General features: G+C 43.5%; 1 protein-coding gene across 2 annotated transcripts; it reads left to right on the forward strand.

Annotated features, from left to right (window-relative positions):
* The first annotated feature begins 540 nt into the window (after positions 1-540).
* Positions 541-20,860, forward strand: AFG2B (AFG2 AAA ATPase homolog B). 2 transcript variants are annotated; one of them, XR_014541651.1, is made up of 10 exons: positions 541-637; positions 3,410-4,530; positions 5,849-6,034; positions 9,068-9,223; positions 10,994-11,203; positions 13,179-13,406; positions 15,752-15,886; positions 17,296-17,421; positions 19,592-20,172; positions 20,224-20,860. XR_014541651.1 is itself a non-coding variant. In XM_083586489.1 (9 exons), the coding sequence occupies exons 2-9, from the start codon at positions 3,457-3,459 to the stop codon at positions 19,736-19,738; spliced, it is 2,262 nt and encodes a 753-aa protein (XP_083442615.1). In that variant the 5' UTR covers positions 541-637; positions 3,410-3,456; the 3' UTR covers positions 19,739-20,860. The 2 variants fall into 2 exon arrangements, 1 of the variants encoding a protein (XP_083442615.1); XM_083586489.1 differs by having other exon boundaries at positions 19,592-20,860.
* The last annotated feature ends 239 nt before the right edge of the window (positions 20,861-21,099 follow it).

Genomic DNA, 21,099 nt, shown 5'->3' on the forward strand with positions numbered 1-21,099 from the left:
AATGGAAATGATTTGTTTAATATTTACAGATAAATTATAAACAGGTAAGAACATTGGCAGGATTATTGTAATAACCTGCACTTTCATAAGAGCATATATTATTATTATTGAGCATTACTTGACATTTTCAGAAGGTAAAATTAAAATTCTTTGGTTTTCAGAGAACAGTTATGTGCTTTTTAATACGACCTAGGTTTACCAAACTGAATGCTGTGCAATCTGAAAAATAATAGCACCCAAAAACATATTTTCACTGAATAAAGTTGCAAAAATTAAGTTTTACCCCATCCCTAAAATAAACCTCACACAGCTGCCTAATACAACTGCTCCCACGCCTCTCTCAATAAAATTGAGACCTTCCTTTTTGCAACTATGCGCCACCCAGCGTCCAACCAGAAGCCTGTTCCTCTTCCCTTTGTCCCACCCACTACCACCACCCCCGTTCTCTGATTGGAACATTCCACTCCATTCCACTCCACATCATCTTTCGATGGAACTGGAGGAAAAGCGACTCGCTGGGAGAATTGATTGGCAGTCCTGTTAGCCAATTAGCGGGCTGCACTGTACCATTTCCTTCCCCCTTTCCCTTTGCTTGCTTGCAAAGAAGGAGAAAATGCCTTTAAGTCGCTGGTGGTTGGTGAGTGTTTAGGCTGCAGTCTTCTTATACCTGTCTACCTGAGATATGCAGGCGCTTTTCTCCCATGTTTCATCAGAAACTTGCATGCCTTTCATCTTTATTTTATTCCTTCTAAAATAATGCTTAATTATTCACATTTCTCAGCCGCATCCATAAATCCCACCGGATAAATGGGGCAGCAAGACAATGGAAAATAATTATCGTTAATCCCAATGCTGCCCTAAAATGCCGGCTAGAGCAATGGTCGTATCTTAATTAGGTATTAAATTTGTATACTGCCCTTCATCCGAATAGCCCAGGGTAGCTCACGACAGAAAAAACAAAACAAAATGGGAATATAAAATGCACTTTTTTAGAAAGTCTTAGTTCAGTTACTCGTGTGTGTGTGTGTGTGTGTGTGTGTGTGTGTGTGTTTCTGTGTGTGTATCTCCCACCTGAGGAAAAATCCTGCAGACACTCATGCTTTTAGAAATTAAACTGTTGCTTATTGCGGTTGTGTGTTTCCATGTATGGCTTGGAATGCCTGTCTCTCTGAATGGGTTCTTTTGTGTTTATTCCTTTGTGTTTACTGGGGGGTTTAAAAAACAACAAAGCAGGATATAAATTTGATGAAATAATTGCGTACCTATCCTTGAGCATAGGGATGCGGGTGGCGCTGTGGGTTAAACCACAGAGCCTAGGACTTGCCGATAAGAAGGTCAGCGGTTCGAATCCCCGCGACGGGATGAGCTCCCGTTGCTCGGTCCCTGCTCCTGCCAACCTAGCAGTTCAAAAGCATGTCAAAGTGCAAGTAGATAAATAGGCACCGCTCCGGCGGGAAGGTGAACGGCGTTTCCGTGCACTGCTCTGGTTCGCCAGAAGCGGCTTAGTCATGCTGGCAACATGATCCGGAAGCTGTACGCAGGCTCCCTCGGCCAATAAAGCGAGATGAGCGCCGCAACCCCAGAGTCTAATGGTCAGGGGTCCCTTTACCTTTATCCTTGAGCATTTTGCTTTCAGAATTGAGTTTGTGTGTTGGAAGATAGGGTATAAGAAGCCGCTTAAGCCATTGTCAGGCTATTGCTCCATCTAGGCCAGCATTGCCTACTCGGACTGGCAGCAGCTTCACCTGATGCTTTTCCAGCTACTTGATGCTTTTAGTTGGGATTGAACTTGTAACTTTCTGTATGAAAAGCCTAGGCTCTAGCAATGGGCTTTACTGGCTTCCTATAACTACTGGCTGGGTTGAGAGCTGGGCAACAAAAGGCCTGCCGGTGCTCAAGGCTATCTAGAAATTGTGGCCTCTTGCCCCCCATATCAGGGCAGAGAACAGATGCACAGTGAGCGCTGCTGCCTCTACGTTGGTTATGTTGGTAGAGGAAAAGTGCAGTATATATAAATAGTCAACATTACGTGTATGAAGATCGTAAGGTAAAGGTACCCCTGCCCGTACGGGCCAGTCGTGTCCAACTCTAGGGTTGTGCGCCCATCTCACTTAAGAGGCCGGGGGCCAGCGCTGTCCGGAGACACTTCCAGGTCACGTGGCCAGCGTGACAAAGCTGCATCTGGCGAGGCAGCGCAGCGCACGGAAACGCCGTTTACCTTCCCGCCAGTAAGCGGTCCCTATTTATCTGCTTGCACCCGGGGGTGCTTTCGAACAGCTAGGTTGGCAGGCGCTGGGACCGAAAGACGGGAGCGCACCCCGCCGCGGGGATTCGAACCGCCGACCTTTTGATCGGCAAGTCCTAGGCACTGAGGCTTTTACCCACCCGCGTCCCTTATGAAGATCGTATAAGCATCTTATTTTACCAAGTGTGTGTGTGTACACACACACACACACACACACACACACACACACTTATAAGGGCTCCATTTCCTAAAAAACAGCCTCCCAGGGGATACATGCCCAGAAGCAAAAGTGGGTGGAAGAGTAATTTTTACCTTTGTAAAAGGTAATTTTGATTCCTGTTTCATTTTTGTCAGGTTGGTGTTGGTTAAATGTTTAGTTGGGGTTGACTGTTACTTTAATTTGGGTATAACTGTAAACTGGTTATTATTATTGTTATTGATTGTTATTGCTTGTATAGGATACCTTGTTGCTTGTATAGGATACCTTGTTTTTTAATGTTTGATGTTTTGCGTTTTATATGTTGCAAGCCACCCAGAGTGGTTGGGGAGACCCAGCCAGATGGGCGGGATATAATTTAAATTATTATTATTATTATTACAGTAGGCCTGTTTCTACATACATTCTTAGATCCCTCTTTCTCCTGGGTCTAGGCAAGCAAAAAGTATAATCGGAGTCAAGGGCAAATTCTAGCCAGGCAAAAGAACTTGGGGAGGATGTAAAGAAACTGGGGAGAAGGACTGGGGCTAGGAATTATCTGAGGGCCGTATAAAGAGGCTTGGAGGGCCATTGGTCCTCTCAGTTTGAGGTTCTCCATCCATGTGTTAGATAAACTATTCAGGGGAGGCAAACCCCTTCACATTCTGTGATTCAGAAAAGTATTTATTTTTCAGGCAAATTTTAGGTATGGAATGATAATGGAAAGGCTCTTCAGTTATACGGCTGTCTTGTAATTTAATCTTGAATGCATCCAATAATAATAATAATAATAATAATAATAATAATAATAATAATAATAATTTATTATTTATAACTTTGAACCTTTCTATGAAACTTGCACCTCTCCCTGAAATCTATTTCCCCCCTTCCTAAAACCTGCACACACTGTTGTTAAATAAAATCAGCTAATTTTATTTTCTTTTTTCCTCTTCATTCTAAACTTTCAGAGAAACATCTGCGTGTATGATTTGTAACCCAGCGGCTCGCCGTGAAGATGGCTTTGTTAAAGCTGTTGCCACAGGTTCCGGAAGATGAAGGCACCCAAAGGTGCAGACTGGGGCCTGCTGCATTCTGTGCCCTGGGTGCCACACTGGGCTCCCCAGTGAAGATCACCCTCCCTACTGGCAGCTGTCTCTGTACCGCCTGGCCAAGGCACGATTTGGCCGACGGCTATTTGCAGGTCGATCTCAAGTGCAGAACTTTGGGCTTAAAGGAGTGCCAGCCCCAAAATCTCACAGTGAGCATGGACCACTTGAAGCTCCTGCCTTCTTGCAAGCTCAGGAGAGTGACAGTCAAAGTCATCTTTAAGAACCGTGCCTTGAAAAAATCCACTCCGAAAACCATGGTGCAGGACATGGTCAAGGAACTTCTGAGAAAGGCCTACGTTTCTCCCCATCATGTTGTTACCTTTGCGCCAATTCCGGGCAATCCATTGGCATGTGTTGAAATATTGTCCATGGAGCCTGCCACCGCAGAAGAAGCCGGTTTGGTCACCCTCAAAACTGGTGTAACTGTCAAAGAGGCAGTCTCACTAGATTGGCACAACCATTCGACGGAGGACGGTGCCAAAATCCTGGTGGCGGGCATGAATGATGCCAGCACCTCCTTAAAAGAGATGATCGACTTGCCCTTGCGTTTTCCGAAAACCTTCCAGAAGCTGGGCCTTTCTGTCCCTAGAGGAGTGCTTTTGGTGGGGCCTCCAGGAGTGGGCAAAACACTTCTGGTGAAATCGGTCACCAGGGGAATTGGTGCCAGCTTGCTTTGCATCGGCGGCCCTATAATCTACGGTTCGAGGCCCGGCGAAAGCGAGGAGAACTTGCGGCGAGTTTTTGAACAAGCAAGAGAATTGTCCAGCGAAGGACCGGTTGTTCTTTTTATTGACGAGATCGACTCGTTGTGTCCTAAACGGGGAAGTTCAAGTAATGCCCCGGAAAATCGTCTGGTGGCTCAATTGCTAACTCTTCTAGATGGCATTGGGGGAGAAAATGACGTAGTGATCGTGGCGGCGACAAATCGACCCGATGCCCTGGACCCTGCACTTAGGAGGCCAGGCAGACTGGACCGAGAGGTGATTGTCAATTATATCTTATTTGTTACTTCTGATTGCTGCTTACTGCTTCATTTAAGAAGGGGGGGCCCTTTTTATTTTTTATTTTTTGCTACTACTGCAGCCCGTGTTTTCTGAGCCCAAAAATGGAAAACGAGCAAGGTCCCAACTAACATACATTTAAAGAAGATTGGAAAACGTTTATTGATTATATGGAGGGAAATTGTGTACACTTGAAAATGTTGGCAGCATTAGGATAAATAAAGCAGTGAAAATAAGTTTTGATGGATGTAATAATGGAATACTGAATAGTTTAGTTTATGTAAAATATGCAGGGATTTATGTTAGGCAAAACAAACCATGGAAAGAGAGGAAGGGAAGTCATTGATATTTTAAGGTTGTTTAAATGAATACAGTGGTACCTCCGTTTTCGAACGTAATCCGTTCCAGAAGACCGTTCGACTTCTGAAACATTTGAAAACCGAGGCGCAAAGGGCTCTCTGCAAATTCAATGGAGAAAGTTGGAAAAAAAACCTCAGCGGAAGCCGTTCGACTTCTGAGGCGCGTTCGAAAACGGAAGCATTGACTTCCAGGTTTTAGGCGTTCAAAAACTCAAACGTTCGGCTTCTGAGATGCTCAAAAACCAAGGTACCACTGTATTCTAAAATGTAAAACAGAAAATTTGATAAAAATTATGGAAAGAAAAGGAAGGGGGAGCCTTCTCAATGACCTTGGGGTGTCATGGCTTTCCTCAAAGGACTGTAGAGTTGTAGTTCCTGCGAGAGAACTCTTTTATCATCTGGCACATTTTCAGAAGTACATTTCCCAGACTTCATTTGTTCCAAGGGGTAATATTTAGAAATGGGCAGTTCCAGTCCTGCCCCATAGTTGGAATGATGGAAAACGGGGTGATAAATAAATTTACGGTGACGCTTACACATTGGGGTTACTTTGTAGAATTTGCTCATTATGTGGACATTGGAGGGTGTCTTTTAAAGCCATCTGAGTTGGTTGGAGAAGAACATTATGAAGAAGCTCAGGTCTGGGGTTTAGCCCATCTAGCACAGGGTTGCAGAACCGTCATGCCTCCATATTTTGCCGGACTACAATTCCCATCTGCCCCAGTCAGTCTGTGCAGCGAGGAGGGATGATGGGAGTTGGAGTCCCACAGCACCTGTCAGGCTAGAGATTTCCCATTCCTGATCTAAACCTTTGCATTCGAAATTGGCCTGAGATTTGCTTCGGATAAGCCCTGCGTTGCCTACGGTTAATACAGGTTGTGAATTGCCAGATTACACCAAGATAGCAACACATTTCTTTACATTTGCTCTTTTCTTAGGTTATAATTGGGACACCAACCGTGAAGCAAAGGAGGTCTATTCTGCAGCTGATTACTGCTGGCATGCCTGTGTCGAACGATGTTAATTTGCTTGAACTTGCAGAAATAACCACTGGTTATGTTGGAGCTGACCTTACGGCGCTCTGCAGAGAGGCTGCAATGCAGGCTGTGTTTCGTGCCTCTTCGGTAAGGAATTATTTCAGATGTCAGCCCAGAATATTTTCGTGCACTGGGGGGGGGGGGGTTTCCTCCCATGCACTCTTCCCCCTGCCCCCGCTTTGTGCTAAATGCTCAGCAGCTTTATCCTGTGTGACATTGTGGCTGCAAATAGACATAGCTTGGTTTTGAGTTGCTGGGCCCACACAACATCTAGGGTGGGGTGGGGAACCGGCTTGGGGGACTTGTGTCAGTTCTACAGGTGCAATTGAGTGTCTGTGTCACTGTGTAACCCATATTTACTAGATCTCAATGATTCACACACCTGGGATACAGAAGAGACTGGGATGATAACACTGGAAATAACTTGTTTGCCCATCACAGAGTCGGCAACAGTGGTTGAACTCTGCATACCTGATATGTACTATTCCCTCTATTTCTGATGTTCAGGCAGTGGGTACCATTAACTGACACCACCCAAGCTCAGGAAGGGGTTATAACTGGGGGTTGCCATATTTCAAAAAAGTAACAACCAGCACACCCTGAAAGTTGATGAGCTTTTTTTTAAGGAAGACCCCAAAATTGTTGAGCTTTGCAAAAGTACAAGATATCCGGCGAGGAAAGCCCTAAGAAGGGGACTCTCCAAACTTTGCACAGTGGCCATGGAATACCAACTGACTGTTCGAGGTGGCAGATAAGGGAGCAACTGGGATCATGAGAAGCAATACACTGCACTGCAATGTTTTATTGCAGATCCACTCTGTGTGTGGTGGTATATCATATATTTGCGCCTATTTCTGGAATCTGTGCCTTTCACACCCTGTAATATGGCCAAGGAACGCAACCTAGGCTGAGACATTTACAGTCAAGCTCATTTCTCAGTGATCCCCATTACATTCTAGAGCACAAAGTAAAATGAGCTGCTATCAGGGACTGAGGAATGCTTGCTACATTGAGATTAGCAATGCAGTGGTACCTCGGTTATCAAATGTAATCCGTTCTGGAAGACAGTTTGAGTTCTAAAACATTTGAAAACTGAGGCACAAAGAACTGTCTGCAAATTCAATTGCGAAAATTGAAAAACACGTAGCGGAGGCCGTTCGACCTCTGAGGCGCATTTGAAAAAGGAAGCATTTACTTCCAGGTTTTCAGTGTTTGGGTTCCGAAACATTTGTCAACGGAGACGTTTGAGAACCGAGGTACCACTCTATATGGTTATAGGTGCCTACTTTGCTCCAGCCATCTCTATAAACACAGGGTTACAGTGTCAGAGAGAAAATTTGAGCTGGGTGTCCGGGAGAGGCGGTCTTCCTGGCCAATCCCACCGAACAGACCCAGATTCTACAGTTCACAGGACCTTTCTCAGTTTCCCCACTCAACAGTGGGTATTTATGCTCGTAAGGTAAAGGACCCCTGGATGGTTAAGTCCTAACAAAGGCGACTGGGGTTGCGGCGCTCATCTCGCTTTCAGGCCGAGGGAGCCGGCGTTTGTCCACAGACAGCTTTCCGGGTCATGTGGCCAGCATGACTAAACTGCTTCTGGTGCAATAGAACACTGTGACGGAAACCAGAGCGCACGGAAACGCTGTTTACCTTTCCGCTGCATGTGACGTTAACATATGAGAGGGCTGAAGGTGAAATAGTTAAACAGGTTACCCAATCAGAACCCAGGGGGGTGGAGTGAGAGGGACTATAAAACCACCTCTGGGAGGGGCAAAGGGGAGAGTTGTTTGGTTGGGTGGTTGGTTGGGGTGGGAGTGAATTGGGATAGAGTTTGTGGGTAGGTTGAGTTAGTGTAGCGAAATAAGCTGAGTCAGAAACAGTTAGGAGCTAGGAAGACAAGTAAATATCTGAGAGGTGGTTTAGTGAGTGAGAGCAGGTAGCGGAAGTTATAGGTCTGGATAGGCACCCCATGATTGTAATTGACCGATACCATTTATGAAACCACACACTTATTAAACTGCAATAAATAAACAGAAGTTTATGTTCCAGTTTAACCCTGACTGGACTCAGTATTTTTTCCAGGTAGGGCCTGGGTGGTGGCAGCAAGAAATAAAGTGGTGGCACAGGGATCAATAGATGGTGAAACATCTGGAGACCCTGTGTGATTGCCACACAGCAGTAGTACCTATTTATCTATCTGCTTACTTGTTTAGCTACTTGCACTGGTATGCTTTTGGGCTGCTAGGTTGCTAGTAATTATTAATATCACATAGCCACAGTTGCTTCCCCTTGGAGGCCTCTGTAGCTATGTTATCACAAGCTCCTGGATAGCATAGCAGAGTTGCACGTCTCTGTAGAATCAGAGTGTTGTAAAACATTATAACTTGAATGTTGTAACAGACACTATCTGCCCTGTGGGGAAGAAGGGAAAAGTGAGGCAAACAGGCAAAGACAATATTAGAGACAGCTCCAGTCAAACTGTCCCCTTCCTGCCCAACTGTACAATTAGTAGTGGGGACACAGGTGGCGCTGTGGTCTAAACCACTGAGCCTTTTGGGCTTGCCGATCAGAAGGTCAGCAGTTTGAATCCCCGCGACGGGGTGAGCTCCCGTTGCTCTGTCCCAGCTCCTGCCAACCTAGCAGTTCGAAAGCATGCCAGTTCAAGTAGATAAATAGGTACCACTGCAGTGGGAAGGCAAACGGCATTTCCGTGCGCTCTGGTTTCTGTCATGGTGCTCCGTTGCGCCAGAAGTGGTTTAGTCCTGCTGGCCACATGACCCGAAAAGCTGTCTGTGGACAAACAATGGCTCCCTCGGCCTGAAAGTGAGTTGAGCGCCGCAACCCCATAGTCACATTTGACTGGACTTAACCTTTCAGGGGTCCTTTACCTTTACACCTACAATTTATATCTTTTATTTGCTTTAGTATTTTGCCACTGTAAACTGCTCTGGGTGCCATGTCAGAAAGCAGTATATAAATGTAAGTTGTGGACCCAGATATACGGACTGATTGTTCATTGGCAGGGCTGCTAAGACTTCTCATGAGTGAGTGACTTCAGGGTTTGAAGCATTAAAAGCAAACAAATCTTTTTTTTCTCTGCTTGTACATACATTTCTTCAGGATTTAATTGACACAGTGCACATGTCGGACTTCCGTGAAGCATTGAAAAAGATTCGGCCGTCCTCTGTTCGAAGTGGAGTTGGGCTGGCAGACTTCAGACCCGTCGCCTGGGATCAGATTGGTGGCCTTGAAGATGTGAAACTCAAGTTAAAACAGGTAGCGTTACAGAGACAGATTTCAGGGGCGACTGTACTTTCACAGGTCTTGGATTCTGCAATTATTACTTTATTTATCATATTTTCAGCTCTCTTCCTGTATGGAGCTTGGGGAGATGTTTATAGGACTACTGATGTAGAGACAAAATAGCATGTAAGATTGTAGCCAGATTTAGATGACCGCTTAAACCAGGAATCAGGAAACAGTGGCCCTCCAAAAGGTTGTTAGATCCTGACCATTGTTGATGTAGGGGCTGGTGGGAGTTTGAATCTACCAGTATCCAGAGGACCACACGTTCCTTGTACTTATTTAGAGGGTTCAAAATGCTTTGTTAGTTTGACAGAGAGAATGGGGTGGAGGGGGACTTCCCCCTGCAAGCTTGTTTACTGCCTTCAGGACCATAACCTGGGACCAGACTAGAAATGTCATAAGGAGCAGCTATTATTATTATTTATTAAATTTGTGTATACTGCCCTATACACACAGGTCTCAGGGTGGTTACAACATAAAACTGCAATATAAAAACACAAAATGCATAATAAAAACTAAAACAACCCAATTAACACCCCTCAACACATTTTAAAATATCGGATATCAATCTGCCAAAGGCCTGATTAAAGAGGAACGTTTTTACCTGGCGCCTAAAGGTGTATAATGAAGGCACCAGGTGAACTTCCCTGGGGAGAGCATTCCACAGATGGGGAGCCACTGCAGAGAAGGCCCCTACGCTCAGTGCAGTTGAGTGCAGAGAAAGTTATCAGCTCAAAGTCTTAAAGGAAACTCAAAACCAGGAATGATGTTTGTTTAGCAGAAAGTTATTTCTCTCTGGATTGTGGGTCCATCTCTGTTATCAGTGTAGCACTGTGGGGTGACAAGTACATTGATCTGAAGTTGTAATACAAATAATAAATTATTATTTATACCTCCCCATCTGACTGGGATCCTCAGCCACTCTGGGCGGCTCCCAACAGAATATTAAAAACACAATAAAACATCAAACATTAAAAACTTCCCCAAACAGGGCTGCCTTCAGATGCCTTCTAAAAGTCAGATCGTTGTTTATTTCCTTGACATCTGAAGGGAGGGCATTCCACAGGGCGGGCGCCACTACCAAGAAGGCCCTCTGCCTGCTTCCCTATAACCTCACTTGCAGGGAGGGAACCACCAGAAGGCCCTCGGAGCTGGACCTCAGTGTTCAGACTGAACGATGGGGGTGGAGATGCACCTTCAGGTGTAATAATAATTTATTATTTCTACTCCGCCCATCTGGCTGGGTTTCCCGTCTCAGCTGGGCCGAGGCCATTTAGGGCTTTAAAGGTCAGCACCAACACTTTGAATTGTGCTCAGAAACGTACTGGGAGCCAATGCAGGTCTTTCAGGACTGATGTTATACTGTCTCGCCGGCCGCTCCCAGTCACCAGTCTAGCTGCCGCATTCTGGATTAGTTGCAGTTTCCGGGTCACCTTCAAAGGTATCCCCACGTAGAGCGCATTGCAGTAGTCCAAGATGGAGATAACCAGAGCATGCACCACTCTGGCGAGACCGTCTGTGGGCAGCTGGGTCTCAGCCTGCGTACCCAATGGAGCTGGTAGACAGCTGCCCTGGACACAGACTTGACCTGCGCCTCCATGGACAGCTGTGAGTCCAAAATGACTCCCAGGCTGCACACCTGATCCTTCAGGGGCACAGTTGTCCCATTCAGTGTTGCTTTGTATGATCTAATGTTATAAGGAATTAATGGAAGTTTCTGTGGCTTTTTTGTATTTGCAGAGCATTGAATGGCCTATAAAATTCCCAGAGGCTTTTGTGAGAATGGGGCTTGCCCGCCCAAAGGGCATCCTTTTGTACGGACCATCAGGTTGCGCCAAAACTACGCTTGTAAAAGCAGCAGCCACAAGCTGTCACTGTTCCTTTCTGTCTGTGAGCGGCGCCGACCTTTTCTCGCCTTACGTTGGAGATTCGGAGAAGATTTTGTCTCAGGTTTGGTTTTTATTCTCCTCGTAGTCTGCAGTCCTTGGGTGAAAATAGACCCTGTTAAATAGTTGGCTGGTTCAGACCTAGCCACCCTGCTTTAATAACCCATAGCTAGATTCTAGTTTTATATTGTGGCTGATAGACTGAGATTAAACTTTGGTTTCCTGGTTTGGGTACAAGAAGAAATGGTGGTTTCAGAAATGCTTTTCTGTTACAGTGTGCTAGAGAAGGGAGGAAAGAGCACGCAGGCACGGAACTCATGTTATTCTGCCTACTTTATTGCATCTGAGGTGACAGTATCGCCACAGAATAAGATAATTTAAGATAATAAAAAACAGTTAAACATAAAAACCAGGCAGAGGGCCTTCTCGGTAATGGTGCCCACCATGTGGAATGCCCTCCCGTCAGATTTCAAGGAAATAAACAACTGTCTGAATTTTAGAAGATACCTGAAGGCAGCCCTGTTTAGGGAAGTTTTAAATGTTTTATCTTTTCTCACTTTTATTATTAATAATGATCTGTTGGGAGCCGCCCAGAGTGACTTGGGAAACCCAGCTGGGTGGGTGGGGTATATATAATAAATTATTATTATTATTATTATTTATTTTATGTCTACACTTTCATTATTAAGGGCTACCGTCTCACTCTGTATACATTGTAACTTCAGACAAGCCATGGTAATTGAAGTACCTTTCAACTTGATGCTAAATTTTTGTATTGAGCCTTTTTCAAGGATTTCTATTTATCTCTCGGTGTGGCAGGGCAGACCTTTTATGCCTTTAAAAATTGTTGGTGGTAGTTTATTAATCACCTTCCAAACAACCACCTCAAGGCGATTTGCACGTAAGAGAATTAAAAACAGTTAAACATCATCAGATAAACACATTAGCAGGATTGTTGTAATAACCTGCAGTCTTATGAGTATATATTTACAGTAGGTAATTAAATGAGCAAGTCAAATGAATTTGGATATGCAGAAGATATTAAAAAATAAATTTAAGGACCCACAGAAAGAGGGGGAAGGAAGTCGAATTTTGAAACGTGAAATTGATCGTAAAACTAATGAAATGTATAAATTTGAAAAGAATTAATAAAAAGCTAAGTAAATAAATAAAACCATAACAAAATAGACACTCATGGTAAATACCTATTTATCCAGCAGGGAAAGCCTGTCAGAAATATAAATTCTTCAGTTGTTTCGTGAAAGTGCAGGTTGTGGTTGCCTGTTGAAGGTCAACAGAAACACAGAACAGAGACAGCCACAGCAAAAGCCCTGCTTTGAGTTACTGCAGAGCAAGCTTCTGAGATCTTTATATCATGCAAAAGAAGCTCTCCTACAAATCAGAGTGATCTGCTGGGTATATAGTTGGCTTCAGCAAGTATAGTGCTATCTTGGTTCTCAAACTTAATCCGTTCTGGAAGTCCGTTCCAAAACCAAAGCGTTCCAAAACCAAAGTGCACTTTCCCTTGGAAAGTAATGCAAAATGGATTAATCCGTTCCAAACTTATATAAACAACCCCTAAAACAGAAATTTAACATGAATTTTACTATCTAACAAGACCATTGATCCATAAAACGAAAGCATTAAACAATGTACTGCAGTCACACAATCAAGCTGAACTGGTTTCCACACAGTCACGAAAACAAAACAAAAAAAGCCGCAAAAATGCAAAATAAATAGCAAAAACAGACAGACACTCAAAACGGAAGCGTGGCACTCAAAACAGAGCATGTTTGGCTTCCGAAAAAAGTTTGCAAACCAGAACACTGCCGGGTTTGCAGTTTTTGGGTTCCAAGTTTTTTGAGTACTAAGGCATTTGAGAAGCAAGGTACCACTGTACAAAGAAGAATTTGCACTTCATTTGAACATAGGGGGGAAATTCATGTCTTCCCCCCTATTTGACTTAAATTATGCATTCTGCACAGATATATGATTTCTACCTATCTCTCCCACCCGCCACTTAATTTTACTTATTCAAGGTATTTCGTCAAGCAAGAGCCAATACGCCTGCAATTGTGTTCCTTGATGAGATCGACTCTATCCTGGGATCTCGGTCAGTCAGTAAAACAGGGCATGGCGTCCAGGAGAGAGTTCTTTCTGTCCTCCTTAATGAATTGGATGGCGTTGGGCTGAAGTTTACGGAGAGGAGAGGAAATAAAGCCGAGCTGGAAAACGACAGTCAAGAACAAACAGAAAATGATAGAGAGGTATCTAATTCTCATAATGAGATGTTCTTCATCCTTTTGCTTTCGTAGATGAGCTCATTTCTATCTGCTGAATCTGTTATGGCATAAATGTAGAAACCTAGGTTGCAACAACAGACACAGGCCCCTTATGCACTGTACAATTTAAACAGTATCATACCACTTTAAACAGTCATGGCTTCCTGCAAGGAATTCTGGGAACTGTAGTTTGCTAAGGGTCCTGAGAGTTGGTAAAGGTAAAGGGACCCCTGACCATTAGGTCCAGTCGTGGCCGACTCTGGGGTTGCAGCGCTCATCTCGCTTTATTGGCCGAGGGAGCCGGCGTACAGCTTCCGGGTCATGTGGCCGGCATGACTAAGCCGCTTCTGGCGAACCAGAGCAGCGCACAGAAACACCATTTACCTTCACGCCACAGCGGTTCCTATTTATCTACTTGTACTTTGACGTGCTTTCGAACTGCTAGGTTGACAGGAGCAAGGACCAAGCAACAGGAGCTCACCCCGTCGCGGGGATTCGAACCGCCGACCTTCTGTTCGGCAAGCCCTAGGCTCTGTGGTTTAACCCACAGCGCCACCCGCGTCCACCTGAGAGTTGTTAGGAGACGCTTAATCCTCTCACAGAGATACCATTCCCAGAGTGGTTTAATAATCAGTCCATTTCCCCAGTGAACGCCATCAGTGGTAGGTTCTTAAGTCAACAATTATTATTATTATTATTATTATTATTATTATTATTATTAATACCCCGACCATCTATTAAATCGTTTTGAAAATCATTTTGTTCGGTTTTCTGCACAGTTATCCTTGAATGCATTTTCCCTTAAATTGATAAATACCACCACTGGCAATGTTAGATATAAACAGATAAATAGAAGGACGCACGGAGAAAATACTGCAAATGGGTTTCTTTGAAACCGTTTCCATAAGTTTGCTTACTTTGCATTTTATGTCTACAAAGGTTGTAATGGGTATAAGCTACATACAACAATGATTATCTCAGGTTGGGCTTTAATTCTGATAAATCCTGAATAAAGAACTAGTTGGCTTTCTTCTAATACTGCGTAACAGGGATGGGAAACTTATAGCTAGTCCCAGCCAGCTTGGCCAGCAGTCAAGGGCAATGGCAGTTGTAGTTCAACGTCATAAGGCCACAGGATTTCCATCTATGCCTCATAGTTCTATAACCCTGGACAATCCTGTACATGAAAAGAGTTAGTGAAACTTTTTGTTACTATCAGCACAATCTTTTAAAAAAAAAAATTATTAAAATTTCCATTTTAACAACCCAATAAAAGCCACATTAAAAACATTCCAAATTGTAATGCAATCTAACAGTTCAAATTTTATGCCAAATTATAAATCTCCATCAGTACAATCTTATATATGTCTACTCCAGGCTTCCTCAACCTCGGCCCTCCAGATGTTTTGGGACTACAATTCCCATCATCCCCAACCACTGGTCCTGCTAGCTAGGGATGATGGGAGTTATAGTCCCAAAACATTTGGAGGGCTGAGGTTGAGGAAGCCTGGTCTACTCTGAAGTATGTTCCATTGAGTTCAGTGAGGCTTATTCCTAGTATTTATTTATAGGATTGCAGCCTAATTCTTTTCTTAGTTGACTTGTTGACTAAAACAAGTATGTGGGGTAATTTAAAGCCACCTTTAATTTTTGGTGAATAAGCAGGATATACAGTTAATGTGAATTAAATGTTTTCCCCCCAATAATGAATTGGGGGGGTGTTTAAAAGACCAAGAATCCATCCTGTTGGGGATAATTCAGCCTGAAATTCCCAGGTGTCAAAAAAGGTTATTTATGTATGCCACTACTGTGGCCTGTGTTTTGTTAGCCTCAAAATGTAAAATGAGCGAGGTCCTAACCAAAGAAGAATGGCAGCTTAAGTTGACAGAATATGCACAAATTGCAGACTTAACATACGGAATAAGAGAACAAGAAGAACATATGTTTAAGGAAGATTGGAAAATGTTTATTGGATATATGGGAAATAATTGTGTACAGCTGAAAACGCTGGTAGCATTAAGATAAATTCAACAGTGTAAATAAGTTTTGATGGATGCAATAATGGAATACAGAATGGTATAGTTTTTGTAAAATATGCAGGGATTTATGGTATGTAAAATGAACCATGGAAAGAGAAGAAGGGAAGTCATTGATACCTTAAGGAGATAAAATGAATATTTTAAATTGTAAAACAGAAAATTTAATAAAAATTAGGTAGGGAAGTAGATAGATAGATAGATAGATAGATAGATAGATAGATAGATAGATAGACAGACAGTTAATGTGCAAATGCTTATTTTTCAAGCTTTTAATTTTTGCCAATTTTCTAGCTGGAATTTCAGGAGGTTTTTAACAAAGATGTCGTTGTCGTCGCTGCAACCAACAGACCAGACATGTTGGACGATGCCTTGTTGCGTCCTGGACGGTTTGACAAGATCATCTATATTCCACCTCCAGATCGGAAGGTAGGGCACAAATCCAGAGATGAATTTAAAACCGCAGAGATGGGTAATTATGAGCATTCCGTTTTTCACAAAGAAAGGTATATGAAGCCTGTTGAGACTTGGCTTTAAACTTCCAGATATTTAGCAGGCAAGCCAGGGTTTAGAGCTGATTGTCTGCTTTCATATTCCATCCACTTAGAACTCTGCTTCCCAAGTTTGTGCCATTCTAAAGATGCATCTGCCTTCTGAGACACACGACAGCAGGCTGCAGTTAGCATGCTGCTTTGTAAAAAATAATAATAACACAATTAAGTGGTGAATAAATTTTGTGAAATAAATTATAAAATAGTAGCTGTGAGTTCCCAGTTTGACAGCCCTTTGTAAGCCATAGTAAGTTGACCTAGGTTTAGATATAATGCCAATCCATGGTTCTGTCCTATGTCTGAACTCAACAGTGTATATCATAATTGTTCTTTTTTTAAAAGAACACATGTGTTAAACCTACCGTATTTTTCGCCCTATAGGACGCACTTTTCCCCCTCCAAAAATGGAGGGGAAATGTGTGTGCGTCCTATGGGGCGAATGCAGGCTTTCGCTGACCCCTCTCGCTCACCAGGCTTCAGGAAGCTCTGTGCAACCCTCGGGAGACTGGCGCAACTTCACACCGGTCTCCTGAGGGCTGCGCAGAGCTGCCTGCAGCCCTGGGCTTCGCACAGCTCTGCGCAGCTGTAGGGAGCCTGACGCGAAGTCGCGCTGGTCTCCTGACGGCTGCGCACAGCTGCCTGTATTCCGAAGCCCGGGCTTCGCGCAGCTCTCTGCACGCCTGGGGAGACCGGCGCGACTTCCCGCCGGGCTCCCTAGGCTTGTGGATAGCAGGCTGTTCTGGGGGCTGGGGTTGGGGGAAGCTCGGGCTTCCCCCGCACCAGCCCCGCGCCTGGGGTGGAATAATGTTTTTTTTCTTTATTCCCCCCCCCCAAAAAAAACCTAGGTGCGTCCTATGGGATGGTGCGCCCTATGGGGTGAAAAATACGGTATTTCAGAGTAGACTGTGGACTTGTACTTTAATGCTGCAGAATACTGCCTTTCAAACTGTGTTCCAGGGAGGTCTGGGGTTCCTTAGATACTTTTCAGAGGTTTCATGGTGAAAACATTAATAACAGGGAATAAATGTCCCTTATAGGTAGTTTGTTTGCCATTGCTCTTTTTGCACAGCAGTGTGCCACCATAAGGGAATTTGGGAAGCTGTCTAAAATGGGCAAATACTTTTATCTGCTTTGGGAGGGTGTATATATTTTATGCCGTTCCTGAAATCTGATGTGTAGTGATCCATTAAGGAAAACATCATTCTGCTCTCAGCTAGCCTACCCAACTGGCTGCCTTCTCACTTACAAATACGTAACTCTGACCCTTTCTTTTCTGTTTTATATTAGGGAAAGCTTTCTATTTTGAAAATCTGCACTGAAAAAATTCCCGTTGATCCCGATGTTTCTCTAGAAGATATAGCAGCTCGTGCTAATCTGTTCTCTGGAGCTGACCTTGAAAATCTTTGCAAGGAGGTAAGTTTTTTAATTTTCCTAATTAGTCCTGGGAGAGTTTTCTGAAATGTTCTATTTTTTCCTAATTAAGGGGGAAAGGCTTCATGTAAGCTTGAGAGAGAAGTAAAATCTCAACTTGAAGTGAAGTTTGTGTTTGTAAGGAAGAGACAAATCTAGCATTGCAAATAATTACATGCTATTTGATTGTTTTTGCCTTGGAAGATCTCAAGTGGGAAATGCAAATGGCTTCTTAATTTAATTTAGTATCTGGTACAAATTAAGAATACAGTATGTCAGCAAACTCAAAAGAGGCAGATATAGTGGTGAAATCCAACTGGATTGTATTTGGAGTAGGCCCATTGTGTTGGACTCGTCTACATTTTGATTGTGTTCTTCCACCAAGAACTTCAGCGTACCTCATGGGTCTCCTTCCCCAACACACACTTTATTCTCACAACAACCTTGTGGAGGTTGGGCAGTTTTTGCATTTCATGCCATTGTGAATAGCACCAGAGTCACTGCTTTCCATGAGGACATACATGGGCAATGTATATTGAAATGGCTCCCAGATCGTTCTGGTGTTCCATTCCTAATCTAAGAAGATCTTACAGGATCATGTCAATGGTTGTTACAGCCCCCGATGGTAAGATTACATAGAACAGGAGTGGGTAAATGGATCCCCCACTTTGCCACCTATCTTATTGACATCAGGATACCATTTTCCCCTTTGCAGCATGGCAAAAAGAAAAGTCAAGCAAGGCCTGGAGTTACTACCTAACCAGAGGGATATTCCCTCAGGCAAATAGGTCACACTGCCAATCCAGCAAGCTTGGAGTCATCACCTATCGGCTGATAGGCAGTAATTTCAAACCTGCTGGACTTCTCCATGTCCTGCTTTGGACAGAGGTCATTTGCACTACTGAGTTCCCTGTGAACTCAGTATCCTGGCTGATCCCAGCAGGCTTGCTCTGACTGCGACTCAGCTGACCCATGAGGAAAGCAAGACTCCTTTGCCAATGCACAATCAGAAGCACATTTTAAGGCTCCCAAGGTTGTGCATTGGCAACCGTAGGCCTGTCTCTCCCATGTCTGATTTCACCGACGGCAGCAGGTGCAGGGCTGGTGGGTGTGGTTTGGGGAAAACAGCCTCATGGGACTAAGTAGGACCATGAGCTGGGTAACTGTGCCCCTGAAGGACCAGGTGTGCAGCCTGGGAGTCATTATGGACTCACAGCTGTCCGTGGAGGCACAGGTCAATTCTATGTCCAGGGCAGCTGTCTACCAGCTCCACCTGGTATGCAGGCTGAGACCCTACCTGCCCGTAGACTGTCTCGCCGGAGTGGTGCATGCTCTAGTTATCTCCCGCTTGGACTACTGCAATGCGCTCTACATGGGGCTACCTTTGAAGGTGACTCGGTAACTGCAATTAATCCAGAATGCGGCAGCTAGACTGGTGACTGGGAGCGGCCGCCGAGACAGTATAACATCAGTCCTCAAAGACTTACACTGGTTCCCATACGTTTCCGAGCACAATTCAAAGTGTTGGTGCTTTAAAGCCTCAGCCCAGTATACCTGAAGGAGTGTCTCCACCCCCATCGTTCTGCCCAGACACTGAGGTCCAGCTCCGAGGGCCTTCTGGCGGTTTCCTCCCTGTGAAAAGTGAGGTTACAGGGAACCAGGCAGAGGGCCTTCTTGGTAGTGGCGCCCGCCCTGTGGAACGGCCTCCCATCAGATGTCAAGGAAATAAACAACGATCTGACGCTTAGAAGACATCTGAAGGCAGCCCTGTTTAGGGAATTTTTTAATGTTTGATGTTTTATTGTGTTTTTAATATTCTGTTGGGAACCACACAGAGTGGCAGGGGTATAAATATATTATTATTATTATTATTATTATTATTATTATTATTATTATTAGCAACCTCAGGTTTGTCTCTCCCACGTCTGATTTCACCCATGGCATCAGGTGCATGGGAGGTGTGTCTGGTTTGGGGAAAACAGCCTATGGACCAAATTGAAACCCTAAGTAGGTCCATGAGCTAGAGGGTATCCCACACCTGGAATAGAAATAATGGATGGTAGTCAGTTAAGTTTTCTGCTCAGAGTCGGCGTATGGAAATGATTGGCCCTTACTTAGTCGTGTTCATTAACTAAGCTTCGTTCATGTCGGTTTCTCCTCCCCTACTTCTTAGGCTGCTTTATTGGCATTGCAAGAGAACAAAGTTGAAGCAACACCTGTGAAGCAGAAACATTTTGAAAAATCCTTGGAGATCGTCAAACCGTCGCTAACCAATGAAGAGCTGGAATTTTATGAAAAAATGTTTAGAAATCGAGAATGATTCTTGTGAAAACAGTAGGGGCTTATTATCCACACTGACATAAGCAACAACTCTAGGCAATGAATTCAACACATCTGTAAAGAGAACCGAGGGGATGTGGTTGGTTGTTCATTTATTTAGAGTGTAAATTTCTCCATTGCCTCTTCAGACTTTTTCAAGGGAGCTCATATACATGACAGAGGTTTCTCTTGGGATTACAGTGAAATTTAGATCCTATGGATAGAAGTCCCTACCAGAGAAGATTGGCTGATAAAGATGATGGACTATGCCGAAATGGCGAAAATGACCAGGAGAATTAGAAACCAAGAAGACAAAAGCTTTAATACAGAGTGGGGGAAATTTATAAGCTACTTAGGAGAACACTGCAAAGAATTAAAAACCTTGGCAGGATTGGAAAAACACTTGTGATTTAGTAAGAACTAGGGTATAATGAAGTCCGACTCACGAAGAGTCGGACACAACTAAACAACAAAGGGTATAATGAGGATTTTAAGGAAAAATGGAGGATAATATGAGATGCAGGGCAAAACAGATTAATAATGTAACCCATGGAGGAAAGTCCAAGGATTCATTCAGGGAATGCTATATACTTAACATTTACATTCACATTCAAGTCATAATCTTAATTGTGAAACTGAATAAAAATTTTTTAGCTCCTATGCTGTGGGGAGAGGTTTCTTGGTGACATTATAGACAGCAGCCAAGCAAACTGGCGGGACCAGTTTCCTCTTGTGCATATGAAGAAAATGCTGTGAGTATATTTTCAGAGTGGTCCCAAGATTGTGTTTTTTTTATGTGCCTACCATATATTCGATCAGCTTTTCCACGTCCAATAAAGACTGTAGCCATGGAGCTTGGCTTAACACTGAGTGACTTAACGCTGAGTTGTGCCCAGAATTTGAAGTGCTGTCAAACTGCTCTGGAATATTTACCACAGTGCTGTTAAATTCTACATATTTATAAAATGAAAAATTCTTCCACGAGTCAATTACAGTCACATTTCTGCTCTTTCTTTACATAAATAATTTAATCATCTCATAATAAGGTAAAATGTGTTTTTATAACTGAATATAGCTGATTTGTATCGTAATAGTCAATAAATGTATTCAGTTTTGTAATGAAGTGTGGATATTTCCTTTTTTCATTCTTTCATTGCATATTGGCTTTGCCAACTCTGATACGGTCCGCTATCTTAAACCATTAATTAGCCTGTCCCAGCAAAGGAAGAATGGATACGAAACTTATGGAATATGCAGAAATGGCGAAACTCACTGGAAGAATAAGAAATCAAGAGAACAAACTTTTTATAAAAGAATGTAAATGGTTTATTGAATATTTACAGATAAATTGCAAACAGATAA

The sequence above is a fragment of the Podarcis filfolensis genome (genome assembly GCF_964270895.1).
Source record: "Podarcis filfolensis genome assembly, chromosome: 14".
Lineage (NCBI taxonomy): Eukaryota > Metazoa > Chordata > Lepidosauria > Squamata > Lacertidae > Podarcis > Podarcis filfolensis.

What these genes read in the sequence shown, in the direction of transcription:
- AFG2B (XM_083586489.1), top strand. Translation starts at nt 3,457, where the DNA reads ATGGCTTTGTTAAAGCTGTTGCCACAGGTTCCGGAAGATGAAGGCACC. An exon ending in CAGGCAGACTGGACCGAGAG is followed by an intron (nt 4,531 to 5,848) that starts GTGATTGTCAAT and finishes CTCTTTTCTTAG; the next exon opens with GTTATAATTGGGACACCAAC. An exon ending in AAACAGAAAATGATAGAGAG is followed by an intron (nt 13,407 to 15,751) that starts GTATCTAATTCT and finishes CCAATTTTCTAG; the next exon opens with CTGGAATTTCAGGAGGTTTT.